The sequence below is a fragment of the Rhinopithecus roxellana genome, chromosome 19 (assembly GCF_007565055.1).
Source record: "Rhinopithecus roxellana isolate Shanxi Qingling chromosome 19, ASM756505v1, whole genome shotgun sequence".
Lineage (NCBI taxonomy): Eukaryota > Metazoa > Chordata > Mammalia > Primates > Cercopithecidae > Rhinopithecus > Rhinopithecus roxellana.
The window spans coordinates 38,657,320-38,674,196 of record NC_044567.1 but is presented as its reverse complement, the minus strand read 5'-3'; the positions used below and the strand labels follow the sequence as shown (position 1 = coordinate 38,674,196).

The window sequence follows — 16,877 nt, the reverse complement described above, 5'->3', positions numbered from 1 at the left end:
CAAATGACTTCAGCGTGGACTGGGCTCAGTACCCACCTGCTCGCGTGCACGCCTGTGTACCCACGTGTATGCATGCATGGGCGCGCGTGGGCACTCCTGTGTCTCAAGTCCCTTTCCCAGGATGTCCTGGAATCAGGGGTCCCACCCTGGGCCGGGTCAGCGCGTGCCATGGGAGCCCCCTCGTCAGCCTCTCTCTCGGATTGGCACCTGGCACCCCGTGCGCAAGCCCCACGTCATCACGGGGGCGCTGGGGCCCGGCCAGGTCTGCAGTGTGGGAAGCCGGCCAGGCCTGTGACCCGCGCCCGGGCCGAGGGCCGGACCTTGCGTCCGCTGCGGGGGAGGGATTCCGGGTCCCTGCAGGGAGCTCAGGCCCCAGCGCGCCCGCGAAGAGCTGCGCGGACCCCGGCCCCTTCCCCCGCATCCCGGGCGCAGGAAGCCGGACCAGCGCGGGGAGCGCACGGCGAGCCCGCCCGAGGCCGCCCCTCCCGCCGCCCGGGGTCACGCGCCGCGCGGTCCCGCCCCGCCCCACAGCGCCTGGGCCGGGCTCCGAGCGAGCCGAGCCCCGCGCCCCGCGCCCCATGGAGCAGCTGCTGCGCGCCGAGCTGCGCACCGCGACCCTGCGGGCCTTCGGCAGCCCCGGCGCCGGCTGCATCTGCGAGGGCCGAGCCTACGACACGGACGCAGGCCCCGTGTTCGTCAAAGTCAACCGCAGGACGCAGGTGCTGGCCCGTGCGCGGGCGGGGGCTCTGCGGAGCCTGGGGGGGCGGAGAGGTCGGGGGCAGGCGCATTTCCTGGGGCTGGGCCTGGGGAGGGGGCGGCCAGCTTTGGCCCTTGGGAGGTGGCACCTGCTGGGTGGGCCCGGATCAAGCGTTCTGTGAGGGTCTGTGTCTGCACGATCCGTGACCTTCCTTTGGCCTCGGTGCGCAGGCTTTTGGGGGTGGTTTTAACTTTTCTATCCAGCAAGCGTCAGGGGAGGTGAGGCTTGCGGTCCCTGGCTCCACTTTGGGCCGCCCCTCTCAGCCCACCGTCCTCCTGGCAGTGGGGAAGAAGCAGAGACATGGCTGGGCCCCTGCCAGGGACCCCATGGGCCGGGCCAGCGTTCTTCTTCCCACAGGCCTTGCCTGTGTTTAGACCTGATTTCTATCTCCTGCTGAAAATAGTTCTGTTTAAGAATGTATGGAAGGCCAAGCGCGGTGGTTCACACCTGTAATCCCATCACTTTGGGAGGCCGAGGTGAGCGGATCACCTGAGGTCAGGAGTTCGAGACCATCCTGGCCAACATGGTGAAACCCCCCCCCCATCTCTACTAAAAAATGCAATAATTATCCGGGCGTGGTGGCACGGGCCTGTAATCCCAGCTACTGGGGAGGCTGAGGCAGGAGAATCGCTTGAACCCAGGAGACAGAGGTTGCAGTAAGCCAAGATTGAGATCATGCCATTGCACTCCAGCCTGGGTGACAGAGAAAAAAAAAAAAGTATGGAAAATGTTATCGGAGAAAGTGGAGAAGGTTAGGCCTGGAGAGCCGAAAGGTGGGGAAAGGCAGGCCTGGGTGCCCTCCCGGCCTGAGTGGGCTCAGGAGGCCCTGTACACTCTGGTAGGGGGACTGGCTGAGGGGCAGCAGGGGTCCTGGTGGGCAGTGCTGGCAGGAGGAACCCCAGAGCCATGCAGCCTGGGTGTGTGATCGGATCCTCCTGCACCGCTGGCTCTGCCGGCTCAGAACCCAAAACCCTCAAAGTGGGGAGTCCCACTCACAGGGAAGCAGTTTTTGGTTCAGGCTTCCCACGGGCCCTGGGAAACTTCCTCAGCTGGTCCTGAAAGCTCTGCCAGGTGAGACCCCTCCTTCCCTCCCACCCCCGTGAAGGGCCTGCCCACGGCAGCTGCTCAGTCCTTGCATGAGAGCAGGTGATGATGCAGCCCCTGGGGCAGGCCCAGGAGTTCGGCATGGTGCTTGTGAGCTCACCCTGGGAGCAGGGCTGGGGTGTGCCGGCCGCCCTCCCACCTGGGGACGCTCACACCCACCCTCGGTGCAGGCTGGCCAGGGCTGCCAGGCTGGGGAGGCTGTCCCTGAGCTTTCCCTGGGGTACTTTGAAGGAAAGGGCGTTCTGTTCCTGTGCACCAGTAGATACTTTGGTCTCATTCATGAGGTTTGATTTTTTTAAACATGCAATTCTACACTTTGGGAGGCCGAGGCAGGTGAATCGCTTGAGGCCAGGAGTTCGAGACCAGCCTGGCCATCATGGTGAAACTCCATCTCTAGTAAAAATACAAAAAAAACCAGCGGGGTGGGGTGGTCCACACCTGTAATCCCAGCTACTCGGGGAGCTGAGGCAGGAGAATCGTTGGAACCCAGGAGGCGGAGGCTGCCGTGAGCCAAGATCACGCCACTGCCCTCCAGCCCGGGTGACAGAGTGAGACCCTGTCTCAAGACAGACAAACATGCAATTCTATAGGCCGAGGTACTCACAGACCATGTTCATCAATGCATGTTTTCAACCAATGTGTAGTGTATGTGAAGTGAGAGTTCACCTGACTTACGGTAGGAATGTTTGTGGGAATATTTCAGAAACAGGAAGGCCCAGGTCCCGTGGGAGGCGGGGGCCGGCCAGGTGTGCGGCACCTTTGAGCTTCCCAGCCCCTGCCTTGGACCTGAAGCCCCGCCTGATGGGCCCGGCCCTCTTCTTCCCTGCCCGAAGTGTGTGCCCAAGTCAGCTCCACCGATGTATGTGCTGTGGCTGCCCCACCCTAAGTAAGGCAGCAAGGAAGGTGGGTAACCCGGGGGTCCAGCTCCGGACCTTGGTTCACTCACACCTCCCCACGCCTTCAGTGCTCCCTGGTGCCCACACGTGGCCTGTGCATCCTCCTGTCACAGCAGCCTGCAGACCCCACACCCCTCATGCCCCAGGCTCAGCCTCAGCTTGCAGCCTCTCTCTCCGACAGGGGCCCCTCTGCACCCTGCCCTCTGCAGTGGACAGCAGCTCCCAGCCAGCTGGCAGTGACTGAAGGTCCTTGTGATTCCCACGTGTTTACTTCCATCAAGGGCCCGGTGGGCAGAGGCCCTGGCTGAGTCAACAAGGCTGACAAGGCTCATGGCTGTGTTCTGGATGCAGGCCCGGCAGATGTTTGAGGGGGAGGTGGCCAGCCTGGAGGCCCTCCGGAGCACGGGCCTGGTGCGGGTGCCGAGGCCCATGAAGGTCATCGACCTGCCGGGAGGTGGGGCTGCCTTTGTGATGGAGCATTTGAAGATGAGGAGCTTGAGCAGGTGAGTGTGTGTGAGACCCATCTGCACACAACGTGTACAGGCAGAGAGAGACTCCAGGAGAGGCAGAGAGAGACTCCGGGACAGGCAGAGAGATTCCGAGACAGGCAGAGAGACTCCGAGACAGGCAGAGAGACTCAGAGACAGGCAGAGAGACTCCAGGACAGGCAGAGACAGACTTCGAGACAGGGAGAGAGAGACTCAGAGACAGGCAGAGACTCAGAGACAGGCAGAGAGAGACTCCGAGACAGAGAAAGAGAGACTCAGAGACAGACTCCAAGACAGAGAGAGAGAGACACTCAGAGACAGGCAGAGACTCAGAGATAGGCACAGAGAGACTCTGAGACAGGCAGAGAGAGACTCCAGGACAGGCAGAGACAGACTCCGAGAGAGAGAGAGAGAGACTCAGAGACAGGCAGAGAGAGACTCTGAGACAGGCAGAGAGAGACAGAGAAAGGGATAGAGAGGGGGAGGGAGACAGAAACAAGGAGAAGCCTGTGGCTGAGCTGTCCTCACAACTGCCTGGTTATCAGAGGCAGGGCCAAGAGTTCCACCCTGCCATTCTTAATGGAGATAAAAAGTTACTGCTTTCTGGTATATGACTGGTTTTCCTAGATTAGTTTGGCTGTAATGAGGCTGCATAAAATAAGTATATATATATATATATATATATATATATTTTTTTTTTTTTTTTTTTTTTTTGAGACGGAGTCTTGCTCTGTCACCCAGGCTGGAGTGCAGTGGCCGGATCTCAGCTCACTGCAAGCTCCGCCTCCCGGGTTTACGCCATTCTCCTGCCTCAGCCTCCTGAGTAGCTGGGACTACAGGCGCCCGCCACCTCGCCTGGCTAGTTTTTTGTATTTTTTAGTAGAGACGGGGTTTCCCCGTGTTAGCCAGGATGGTCTCGATCTCTTGACCTCGTGATCCGCCCGTCTCGGCCTCCCAAAGTGCTGGGATTCCAGGCATGAGCCACCGCGCCCGGCCGTATATATATATATCTTATTATTATTATTATTATTATTTTTTTTTTTTTTTGAGACGGAGTCTCGCTCTGTCGCCCAGGCTGGAGTGCAGTGGCCGGATCTCAGCTCACTGCAAGCTCCGCCTCCCGGGTTTACGCCATTCTCCTGCCTCAGCCTCCCTAGTAGCTGGGACTACAGGTGCCCGCCACCACGCCCGGCTAGTTTTTTGTATTTTTTTAGTAGAGACGGGGTTTCACCGTGTTAGCCAGGATGGTCTCGATCTCCTGACCTCATGATCCGCCTGTCTCGGCCTCCCAAAGTGCTGGGATTACAGGCTTGAGCCACCGCGCCTGGCATTATTATTTTTTGAAACACAGTCTTGCTCTGTTGCCCAGGCTGGAGTGCAGTGGTGCAATCTCGGCTCACTACAACCTCTGCCCCCAGGGTTCAAATGATTCTCCCACCTCAGCCTCCCGAGTAGCTGGGACTACAGGTGTCTGCCACTACACCCAACTAATTTTTGTATTTTTAGTAGAGATGGGGTTTCACCATGTTGGCCAGGCTGGTCTCAAACTCCTGACTTCAAGTGATCCGCCCACCTCGGCCTCCCAAAGTGCTGGGATAACAGGCTTGAGCCACCACACCTGGCCAAAATAAGTATATTTGAACCCATCATTTGCTTTGTACTTTATTTTTATTTTATTTTTTTCCGAAACAGAGTCTTGCTCTGTTGCTCAGGCTGGAGTGCAATGGTGCCATCTTGGCTCACTGCAACCTCGGCTTTCTGGGTTCAAATAATTCTCCTGCCTCAGCCTCCCGAGTAGCTGGGATTACAGGTGTGCCACCACACCCGGCTAATTTTTGTATTTTTAGTAGAAACGGGGTTTCACCATGTTGGCCAGGCTGGTCTTGAACTCCTGAACTACTGATCTGCCCGCCTCGGCCTCCCAAAGTGCTGGGATTAGAGGCATGAGCCACCGCGCCCAGCCTGTTTTGTACTTTATAGCACATTAATGCCAGCTCACTTTGGGCAGAATGAAGCAATCTATGAATGCTGTGGAGTCCTTACATTTTTTCTAATTATTAAGGTCATACATGGTCATTGTATAAAATGTGGGAAATACAAACTCATGTGAAGACATAAAGCCACCATCATTCCATCAGCAGAGAAGGATCACTGTTAACATTTGGTATACGATTATCATGCCAGTCTTTTTTTTTTTTTTTTTTTTTTTTGAGATAGAGTATCATTTCCTTGCCCACACTGGAGTACAGTGGTCTGATCTCAGCTCACTGCAACCTCCACCTCTCAGGTTCAAGCAATTCTCTTGTCTCAGCCTCCCGAGTAGCAGGGATTACAGGCACCCCACCACCTCACCCAGCTAATTTTTGTGTGTGTATGTATATATATATATATATTTTTTTGAGACAGAGTCTTGCTGTGTCACCCAGGCTGGAGTGCAGTGGCGCAATCTCAGCTCACTGCAAACTACACCTCCCGGGTTCCAGCAATTCTCTTGTCTCAGCCTCCCGAGTAGCTGGGACTATAGGTGCCCTACCACCTCACCCCGCTAATTTTTTGTGTTTTTAGTAGAGATGGAGTTTCACCATGTTAGCCAGGATGGTCTCGAACTCCTGACCTCGTGATCCGCCCACCTCGGCCTCCCAAAGTGCTGGGATTACAGGCGTGAGCCACCGCGCCCGGCCTAATTTTTGTATTTTTAGTAGAGACAGCATATAGCCAGGCTGGTCTCAAACTCCTGACCTCAGTGATCTGTCTGCCTCGGCCTCCCAAAGTGTTGGGATTACAGGTGTGAGCCACCACACCCAGCCCATCTTTTTCTTTCCTTTTTTTTTTTTTTTTTTTTTTTTTTAAGACAGAGTCTTACTCGGTCATCCAGGCTGGAGTGCAGTGATGCAGTCTAGGCTTACTGCAAGCTCTGCCTCCTGGGTTCTACTGATTCTTCTGCCTCAACCTGCCGAGTAGCTGGGACTACAGGTGCCTGCCACCACGCCTGGCTAATTTTTGTATTTTTAGTAGAGATGGGGTTTCACCATATTGGCCAGGCTGGTCTTGAACTCCTGACCTCATGATCTGCCTGCCTTGGCCTCCCAAAGTGCTGGGATTATAGGCATAAGCCACCATGCCTGGACCCCAGTCTTTTTCCTATTTGTGATTTACATTGGTTTTCACAAAAACATTTGTAGCTGTTTTTTTTTTTTTTAAATTTTTAAATTTCTTGTAGAGATGGGATCTCACTGTGTTGCCCCGGCTGGCCTTCAGCTCATGGTCTCATGCAGTCCTCCCACCTCAGCCTCCCAGAGTGCTGGGATTGTAGGCCGGAGCCATTGTGCCCCTGTGCCTGGCCCTGCATTTTCACTTATCATTGCTTTTTCAGCACTCCTCCCTGAATTCCTGGTACCTCCCAAGACTTCTGTTGAAGCTCACTTGGTTAATTCCTATTGGTGATTACATGATTTTATTTTCTGGAAAGGGTCATTGCCAGCTAGGCATGGTGGTTCACACCTGTAATCCCAGTATTTTGGAAAGCCAAGGCAGGAGGAGACCCCATCTCTTAAAAAAAAAAAAAAAAAAAAAAAAGCCAGGAATGGTGGCACAGGCATGTGGTCCCAGTTAGTTGTGAGGCTGAGGTGGGAGGATTGTTTGAGACCTAGAAGTCAAGGCTGCAGTGAGCCATGATTGTGCAACTGCACTCCAGCCTGGATGACAGAGCAAGGCCCGGCCCCAGAAAAGAAAGGAAAAGGAAAAGAAAGAGTCATCTCCTGCTGTTTACTTTTTACTGTTTAAAGAGTGGAAAGTAGTTTTTAGTGTATTTAAAACATTTCTCAAAATGGAACAAACAAACTGGGTGGTGTTATTTATCATTTGTTGTTTTAATTAGCTGCATTTCTTCTTTCCTTAGTCAAGCATCAAAACTTGGAGAGCAGATGGCAGATTTGCACCTTTACAACCAGAAACTCAGGGAGAAGTTGAAGGAGGAGGAGAACACAGTGGGTATGTTCAGATTGCTTTTTGGTACCCTTGACCCAGCCACACTGTCTACCTTAGATTGGTGCTCATGGTACTTCTTGGTGGCATTTCGACAGTAGGCTGAGTTATATCCATCTCTCTTTACACTACCTTATGAAAATGAGATTATTAAATAAGAATTTTGATGTAGCTGACAAGCTAGTAGAATTGGCACATGATCCCTTTTATACCCAGCCCTCCTTTCTGGTGTGCTTGAGGTAATAGTAACCCCTTTTATACCCAGCCCTGCTGTCCAGTGTGCTTGAGGTAGGACTGTCCTGGCAGATCCATATATTGACTAATTGCTATTGTATGTAGTACATCCTCAGACCATCCATATTCTAGCATGCGTAGCCCAGGCGTATACTGATGCTCTGCTGAGGTCTGGCATCTAAGAGAAAGACAAACAGCTCCTTCAGGTCAAGGATCTCTGTCAACAGGCCGAAGAGGTGAGGGTGCTGAGCCTCGGTATGTGAACAAGTTCGGCTTCCACACGGTGACATGCTGTGGCTTCATCCCGCAGGTGAGTGCCTGGGTGAGGGTGTTTCCTGATACCCTAATGCTGGTCACCCACTCTTTATACGTGACAGAATGCCAGTCCTCCAGGCACCAGCAAGATTGACTACCTGATTTCTGAAAGCAGAGTACAAGCTGTGAAACCTGGCATGGGGAGAGCAGATGCCGAGGGTCACTGAGCTGAGCTGGGCAGGCTCGTGTGACATGCTGGGGCAGGCAGATCAGCATTCCAAGCAGAGGGGGCCTCAAGTGCAAAGGTTGTGTTGCACAAGGCTCCTGATGAGTATGAGGGACTGGAGACTGCGTGATGGGTAGTGTGCAAAGTCAGGGATTAAGTCCTCATTACTCAGCTCCTCTCCTGAGGCCTTTACAAATTATTATTTATTTAGATACAATTGAGATATAATTCACATAAGATCCACCATTTTAAAGGATTAGAATTAATTGGTTTTAGTACATTCACAATGGTGTGCAGCCATCACTGCTGTTTAACTACAGAACATTTTCTTTTTTTTTTTTTTTTTTGAGACAGAGTCTCGCTCTGTTGCCCAGACTGGAGTGCAGTGGCCGGATCTCGGCTCACTGCAAGCTCCGCCTCCTGGGTTTACGCCATTCTCCTGCCTCAGCCTCCCGAGTAGCTGGGACTACAGGCACCTGCCACCTCGCCCGGCTAGTTTTTTGTATTTTTAGTAGAGACGGGGTTTCACCGTGTTAGGCAGGATGGTCTCGATCTCCTGACCTCGTGATCCGCCCGTCTTGGCCTCCCAAAGTGCTGGGATTACAGGCTTGAGCCACCGCGCCCGGCCGTTTCTTTGTATTTTTTAGTAGAGACGGGGTTTCACCGTGTTAGCCAGGATGGTCTCGAGCAGAATCCATTAGCAGTCACTCCCCATTTTCCCCTTCCCTGGTCCCTGGCAGCCTCTAATGTACCTTCTGTCTCTTTGAATTGGCCTATTCTGGATATTTCATGTGACTGGAATCACATAATATGTGACCTTTGTGTCTGGCTTCTTTCACTCAGCATCATATTTCACGGCTCTTCCATGTTGTAGCAGCTGTTAGAATGTTATTCTTTTATGGCTGAATAATATTCCATTATATGGCTAGACCACATGTTTCTTTATGTATTCCTTTTTTTTTTTTTTTTTTTTTTTTGAGGCGGAGTCTCGCTCTGTCGCCCAGGCTGGAGTGCAGTGATGCAATCTCGGCTCACTGCAAGCTCCGCCTCCCAGGTTCACGCCATTCTCCTGCCTCAGCCTCCTGAGTAGCTGGGACTACAGGCGCCCGCCACTGCGCCTGGCTAATTTTTTGTATTTTTAATAGAGACGGGGTTTCACCGTGGTCTCGATCTCCTGACCTTGTGATTCGCCCGCCTTGGCCTCCCAAAGTGCTGGGATTACAGGCGTGAGCCACCGCGCCCAGCCTTTTTTTTTTTGAGATGGAGTCTCGCTCTGTCGCCCAGGCTGGAGTGCAGTGGCACGATCTCTGCTCACTGCAAGCTCTGCCTCCTGGGTTTACGCCATTCTCCTGCCTCAGCCTCCGAAGTAGCTGGGACGACAGGCGCCCACCACCATGCCTGGCTAATTTTTTGTATTTTTTAGTAGAGACGGGGTTTCACCGTGTTAGCCAGGATAGTCTCGATCTCCTGACCTCGTGATCCGCCCACCTCGGCCTCCCGAAGTGTTGGGATTACAGGTGTGAGCCACCGCGCCCAGCCTGTGTATTCCTTTTTATGGCTGAATAATACTGGGGCTTCTTGAACATCATCTTTGAAATCTGTGAAGTTCCAAAGAAGGCTTTGGACACCCCAAGTGCTCTGTGCTTCCCTCAAAGCAGCCATTATTGGACCATATTTTGGTTTTGTTAGGAACACAGCACCCATTATACAGGAGCGAGTTCAGAGTCACTGCTTCTTGAAGAGAGAATACTTTCCAGTCTGTCTCCTGGTCGAAGCCCATCCTGACTAGTTGGGTCCCTGCGGACAATGGCCAAGCTCTCCCTGGCGCAGGTGGAGGGCGAGTCTCCCAGCTGGAGGTCACTTGGGGCAGGATCCTCATGACGCCCAAGCAGATTTAGGGTTCCCAGACCACAGGCAGTCCTCACAGCTGGGCTCGCTACAACTGCACATGGAGCTTACCAGGTTTACCAAGGCCCCCGAGATCTCAGTCACAGCTGGCTCCCCTGGGGTCACACACCTGTCCGGAGCCAGTGAGCAGCACCCTCTTCATCGTCCGGGTGAGCACGGCTGGGCGCAGCCTGTGGTCCTGCTGTGGATGCTGAGGTCAAGGGTTGCAAGTGGCTGGGTCTACAGGACTTGGCTGGCCCAGCAGGGTAGTGTTTCAAAGAAACGAAGTGAAATCTTACCTAAAGCCCCTGTGTGTGAAGCAGATGAGAAGGGGGCTGGTCTGTTTGGAGCACAGGGAGGCCCTCAATGCCCCTCAGACTCCAGGATCAAAGAACCCACCTCAGATCAGGTGCAGCCTGGCTAGGAAGGGCGAGGGGCCAGGGAGGACACCTGCGCAGCTTCCTGCACGTGGTGCCTCGGACAGCACCAGGTTCCAGAGGCTTCCCACTCCTTGGGAGGGCTGAATGGGTCCTGGGGGAGTGTGTGCTGCAGCCACTCGGGGGCAGTGCTGAGCGGTGGGCTCCTCGGACACCTGGGCACTAAGGCCCGCCCAGGCTGCCTGCGGGGTCGGCTGCGGTGCTTGCCCCATGCTCTGGACACGGCCCCATACAGGCACCGTTCTAAGCGCTTCATCGGACTCAACTCACCCACTTGCCCCAGCAGGTAACCAGACAGATAACGTCATTAATCCGTTGTATAGATGAGGAAAGTGATGTGCAGAGTTCACACCGGGGTCTGTGGAGCTTGTCAGTGGGGCAGCCGGGCTTCGACTCTCGGTCTGGCTTCATAGCACATGCCCTGACCACGGCACAGCCCCTCTCTCAGGGGAGGCCTGGTCATTGGGACCAGCTGTGTACCCAGGTGGCCCTTCCCTGGGCAGCATGGAGGATCACAGCCCCTCTGTTCAGGTGGCGGGACTGGGTGAGCCCATGCTGGTCTCCTGCTCCCAACACTAAGCCTGGTTGTCTTCTGGAAAGAAGACAGAGCTGAGACGCTGGGAGCTTGGGCAGGCAAATGGGAAGTGACGGAAGGCTGCACGGTGCACCTCTGAGCTGGGGATCTGACAGCCAGGCTGTGGGGAGGGGCCTTTCCATCCTTCTCTTGAGGTGCACAGAGCACCAGGGGGTGAGCCCAGGGGCCGAGTCACACAGCACGCATGTGCAGGGAGAGTCTTGGTGGGAGCCACTGACGAGGGCGGTCCTCCCCAAAGGAGTTTTACAAAATAACCCTTTGTATAAAATCAACTTTGTATTTTTCTCTACTGAGGTATAACTGACATAAATTGCACTCATTTAAGACGTATAATTTGGTACATTTTGACATGTTTGTACCTGTGAACCTCTTACCACAGTCAAGGTGAGTATACTGATTACCCGCCAAAAGGTTCCTCGTGCCCTTCCCTGCCCCTGGGCAACCATTCATCGGTATTGTCACTATAGATTAGTTTGCATCTTGTGGAATTTAATATAAATAGAATCATGTGGCATGCCTTCTTTCTGTCTGCCTTCTCTCAGCATAATCATTCTGATATTTATTCAAGTCTAAAATCCTTTGATATTCATCCGTGATACGCATCCATGTTGCATGTGTCAGAAGTCCATTCCACTGTATGGATCTAACACAGCCTGTTTATCCCTTCACACGTGGATGGATTTCTGGGTCATTTCCAGTTTTTGCTTATACAAATAAAGCTGCTGTGAACCTTTGTGTACAAATCCTGGTCTGGACAAATGCTTCCACTTACCTTGGGTAAATACCTAGGAGGGGAAGGACTGTGTCCTGTGGTAGGTCCATATTTAGCTCTTTAACAAACTACCACACTCTTTTCCAAAGTGATTGCGCCCTGTTACAGTCCCACCAGCAGCATATGAGAGTTCCAGTTCCTCCACATCCTTGTCAACACTTGAGATTTTCTGTTTTAAATTACAGCCATCCTAGTGGGCGTGAAATATTATCTCACTGAGGCTCTGCTTTGCATTTCCATAATGACTAAAGATGTGGGGCATCTACTCGTGTGCCTGTTTGCCGACAAAATACCATCTTTGGTGAAACCATCTGTTCAATTATTTTGCCCAATTTGTGAATAGGGGTTTTTCTTATTATTGAGCTTTGAGAGTTCTTTGTATATTTAGGATATAAGTCTTTTACCAGATACATGATTTGCAAATAGTGTCTCCTAGTTTGTGTATTTTCCTGCAAGTGTCCTTCAGAGGCCAGGCACGGTGGCTCGCACCTGTAATCCCGGCACTTTGGGAGGCCGAGGCGGGCAGATCACTTGAGGTCAGGAGTTCAAGACCAGCCTGGCCAACATGGTAAAACCCCATCTCTACTAAAAATACCAAAAAGTTAGCCAGGCATGGTGGCGGGCACCTGTAATCCCAGCTACTTGAAAGGCTGAGGGAGGAGAATCGCTTGAACCTGGGAGGCGAAGAGGTTGCAGTGAGCCGAGATCATGCCATTTGTACTCCAACCTGGGCAACAAGAACAAAACTTGGTCTCAAAAAAAAAAATTCCTTATTATCCTTTTTTTGTTGTTGAGATGGAGTCTTGCTCTGTTGAGCAGGCTAGAGTGCAGTGGTGCGATCTCGGCTAACTGCAACCCCTGCCTCCCGGGTTCAAGCAATTCTCCTATCTCAGTCTCCCAAGCAGCTGAGACTACAGGCGCCTGCCACCACGCCAGGCTAATTTTTGTCTTTTTAGTAGAGATGGGGTTTCACCATATTGGCCAGGATGGTCTCGAACTCCTGACCTCGTGATCCACCTGCCTCGACCTCCCAAAGTGCTGGGATTACAGGCATGAGCCACTGTGCCTGGCCTCTGCTTACATTAGGTTTAATGTGCTCTTCTTTTTCTGGTTGGTTAAGGTAGAAGCTGAGGTCATTACTGTGAGATCTTTGCTAACACAGACGTTTAGTGCTATACATTTCCCCCAAGTACTGCTTTAGTGGCATCTCACAAATTATAAGTTGTGTTTTTGCTTTCATTCAATTGAAAACACTTTCTCATTTCCCTTTTGAAGTCTTCCTTACACAGATTTTAGAAGTGTGTTAGTTTTCAAATATTTGAGGATTTCCCATAAATTTTCCTATTTTTTTTTTTTTTTTTTTTTTTTGAGACGGAGTTTCGCTCTGTGGCCCAGGCTGGAGTGCAGTGGCCGGATCTCAGCTCACTGCAAGCTCCGCCTCCCGGGTTCCCGCCATTCTCCTGCCTCAGCCTCCCAAGTAGCTGGGACTACAGGCGCCCGCCACCGCGCCCGGCTAGTTTTTTTTTGTATTTTTAGTAGAGACGGGGTTTCACCGTGTTAGCCAGGATGGTCTTCATCTCCTGACCTCGTGATCCGCCCGTCTCGGCCTCCCAAAGTGCTGGGATTACAGGTGTGAGCCACCGCCCCCGGCCTTTTTTTTTTTTTTTGAGACGGAGTCTTGCTCTGTTGCCAGGCTGGAGTGCAGTGGCACCATCTCGGCTCACTGCAACCTCTGCCTCCTGGTTTCAAGCCTTCTCCTCCCTGAGCCTCCCTAGTAGCTGGGACTACAGGTGTGCACCACCACGCCCAGCTAGTTTTTGTATTTTTAGTAGAGACGGGGTTTCACCATGTTGGTCAGGATGGTCTCGATCTCTTGACCTCGTGATCCGCCTACCTCGGCCTCTCAAAGTGCGGGGATTACAGGCATGAGCCGCTAGGCCTGGCCTTCCTATTGATTTCTAATTGAATTTCATTATACTTTGCATGCTTAAATTCTTTTCAATTTGAGACTCATGTGCATGGAGAGAGAAATCTTACTCTATTCCTCTTATAGGCCACGAATCCTATTGGAGTAATAATTCACCCTTACAATTGTATTTAATCCTAATTACCTCCTAGAGGCCCTTCCTTCAAATACAGGCGTGTTAGGGGTTAGGGCTTCAACGCAGGAATGGGGGTGGGGGCACCACTGAGTCCGTAGCAGGATATGGGATTTATCTATTTTTCCTGCAGTTCTTTCATGTATTTTGAAGCTCTGTTATTATAGGCGTAGGCATTCAGGAATATTATGTTCACTAGTTGACTCCCTTTGTGAAATGACTATACTTCATTTTCTTTGCTTTGAAATCGCTTTGTCTTATATTAATGTAGCCACTCTAGCTTTCTTTTTGAGACGGAGCTTCACTCTTGTTGCGCAGGCTGGAGTGCAGTGGCGCGATCTCGGCTCATTGCAACCTCCACCTCCAGGTTCAAGCGATTCTCCTGCCTCAGCCTCCCGAATAGCTGGGATTATAGGCACATGCCGCCACCACGCCCGGCTAATTTTGTATTTTTAGAAGAGATGGCATTTCCCCCGTGTTGCCCAGGCTGGTCTTTAACTCCTGGGCTCAAGGGATTCACCTGCCTTGGCCTCCCAAAGTGCTGGGATTATAGGCGTGAGCTACCGTGCCCAGCCTCCACCTTTCTTTTGACGAGTGTTAGCATGGTGTATCTTTTCCATCCTTTTAAGGTTTTTTTTTTTTTTTTTTTTTTATAATAATGTCTTTTTGCACATAACTTATTGTTGGATTTGCTTTATTTTTCCAACCTGCCAATCTGTCATTTTCCTAGAGCATTTATTTTTGATATTTGTATTTAACGTGCTTAGTCATATGGTTAGGTTTCAGTCTGTCATCTTGGGATTTTTTGTCTGTCTCATCTGCCCTTTGTTCCCTCTTTACTGGCCTTCTTCTGGGTCGAGTATTTTATGTTTCTGTCCTACCTCCTTCGTTGGCTTACTAGCTCTTTGCTGTGTTTTTAATGGTCCCTCTAGGGTTGAGCAACACTGGCCTCTTTCCCCTTGTTGCCCAGGTGAATGAGTGGCAGGACGACTGGCCGACCTTTTTCGCCCGCCACCGGCTGCAGGCGCAGCTGGACCTCATTGAGAAGGACTATGCTGACCGAGAGGCACGAGAACTCTGGTCCCGGCTACAGGTGGGCACGGCAGTGACTTCTCTGGGAAAGAGCTGGTTCTCTCCTGGTCCCACTGCGTTTGGGCGGGGTCCTCCGTAAAAGTGAGCTGGAGCTGGGAACACTGAGCTCTGGAGCGCAGCGGGTCAAGTCAGGGACACATCAGGGAGGAAGGGGGACAGGGGTAGGGGGTTCCCCTGACAGGAAATCCGAAAGGGGTGAGAAGTGAAGACACACTTGGCTCCTAGCGCCCCTCTCCACTGCTAGGTTCCCAGGTATTTAACCTCAGACTTGCCTCATGTGAAACACAGGTGCTTATAAATTGTGGCATTTACCATGATCACTTTTCTTACTATCAGTAACACTTGTCCACTCCATCCTGCTCCTCTCCCATGGGAAGATGTAGGTGCCAGATGCTCCAGAGTGACCAATTTCAAAACATAACTCTCGGCCAGGCACGGTGGCTCACGCCTGTAATCACAGCACTTTGGGAGGCCTAGGTGGGCGGATCACTTGAGGTCAGGAGTTTGAGACCAGCCTGGCCAACATGGTGAAACCCCGTCTCCACTAAAAATGCAAAAATTAACCGTGCATGGTGGTGCATGCCTGTAATCCCAGCTACTCGGGAGGCTGAGGCAGGAGAATTGCTTGAACCCGGGAGGTGCAGGCTGCAGTGAGTGGAGATTGCACCACTGCACTCCAGCCTGGACGAGTGAGATCCTGTCTCAAAAAGAAAAAAAAAATCAAAATATAACTCTCAAAATGTTAAAAAAGGATGTGCATGTCAATCCAGAGTGAGTATGCATCAAAGAGGCTTTAACTCATTAATGAAGAAACTAGGCTGGGTACAGTGGCTCACGCCTGTAATCTTAGCACTTTGGGAGACCGAGGTGAGTAGATTACCTGAGGTCAGGATTTCAAGACCAGACTGGCCAATATGGTGAAACCCTATCTCTACTAAAAATACAAAAATTAGCCTGGGGTGGTGGCGGGCGCCTGTAATCCCAGCTACTCAGGAGGCTGAGGCAGGAGAATCGCTTGAATCCGGGAGGCGGAGGTTGCAGTGAGCGGAGATGGCGCCACTACACTCCAGCCTGGGTGACAGAGCGAGACTTCATCTCAAAGAACAAACAAACAAAACCTGCAGACATATATGTGTAGTGAAATAAAAGTGGAGAGAGTTTGCGAAGGTAGCGCAACACTGCTTCCTATTCTGCAGATTGATTAAAATTGCAACCCCGGAGGTTCTCCACTGTGTGGAGCTTCTAGACCTCAATTAGGAGGAAATCCTAAGTGAGACAAAGCTGGACTCCTCTGAAGTCAGGTGGCCCCTATTTCTGGGCTCGCAGGCAGTGCTGGGGCTGGACACCAGAGCAGCTCGCGAGTGGGCTTTGCCTTATTTCCAAGGAGGTGACGAGGCCGGGGCTCCCTGAGGCCAGCGGTAACTGCAGCCGTTGCTCTTGTAGGTGAAGATCCCGGATCTGTTTTGTGGCCTAGAGATTGTCCCCGCGTTGCTCCACGGGGATCTCTGGTCGGGAAACGTGGCTGAGGACGACGTGGGGCCCATTATTTACGACCCATCTTCCTTCTATGGCCATTCGGAGTTTGAACTGGCAATCGCCTTGATGTTTGGGGGGTTCCCCAGATCCTTCTTCACCGCCTACCACCGGAAGATCCCCAAGGCTCCGGGCTTCGACCAGCGGCTGCTGCTCTACCAGCTGTTCAACTACCTGAACCACTGGAACCACTTCGGGCGGGAGTACAGGAGCCCTTCGCTGGGCACCATGCGGAGGCTGCTCAAGTAGCGGCCCCTGCCCCTGCTCATGCCCCTGCCCATGCCCCTGCCCCCCTTCCTCCTGCCCCTGTCCCCGACCCCCGTATCCTACCCCCAGCTCCGTCCCTCTGTCTCCGACCCCCGGTTCCGTCACCCCGTCCCTGCCCCCCATCCCCGTCCCTTTGTCCCCGTCCCGCTTCCCCCTGACCCCTCCCAGATCCTGGGGACCAATAAAGCCCGCAGCGGGCCTCGGCTGGCGTCCTGCGCCTCCTTCCTCCGCGCGTGGGGCACCTTTTCAGG

At 52.6% G+C, this 16,877-nt stretch overlaps 1 protein-coding gene across 2 annotated transcripts; it reads left to right on the top strand.

Moving 5' to 3' along the window:
- The first annotated feature begins 313 nt into the window (after positions 1-313).
- Positions 314-16,836, top strand: FN3K (fructosamine 3 kinase). Of its 2 annotated transcripts, none has more exons than XM_030924184.1 (6): positions 314-719; positions 3,109-3,260; positions 7,144-7,235; positions 7,661-7,773; positions 14,705-14,827; positions 16,270-16,836. In XM_030924184.1, exons 1-6 carry the CDS (start codon positions 579-581, stop codon positions 16,606-16,608), a joined length of 960 nt encoding a protein of 319 aa, XP_030780044.1. In that variant the 5' UTR covers positions 314-578; the 3' UTR covers positions 16,609-16,836. The 2 variants fall into 2 exon arrangements, with proteins under 2 accessions (XP_030780044.1, XP_030780045.1); XM_030924185.1 differs by having other exon boundaries at positions 318-719; positions 7,691-7,773.
- The last annotated feature ends 41 nt before the right edge of the window (positions 16,837-16,877 follow it).

Coding starts and splice junctions, on each gene's coding strand:
- FN3K (XM_030924184.1), top strand. CDS start 579: ATGGAGCAGCTGCTGCGCGCCGAGCTGCGCACCGCGACCCTGCGGGCC. Junction 7,236..7,660: donor GGAGGAGGAGAACACAGTGG/GTATGTTCAGAT, acceptor AAAGACAAACAG/CTCCTTCAGGTCAAGGATCT. Junction 14,828..16,269: donor AACTCTGGTCCCGGCTACAG/GTGGGCACGGCA, acceptor TTGCTCTTGTAG/GTGAAGATCCCGGATCTGTT.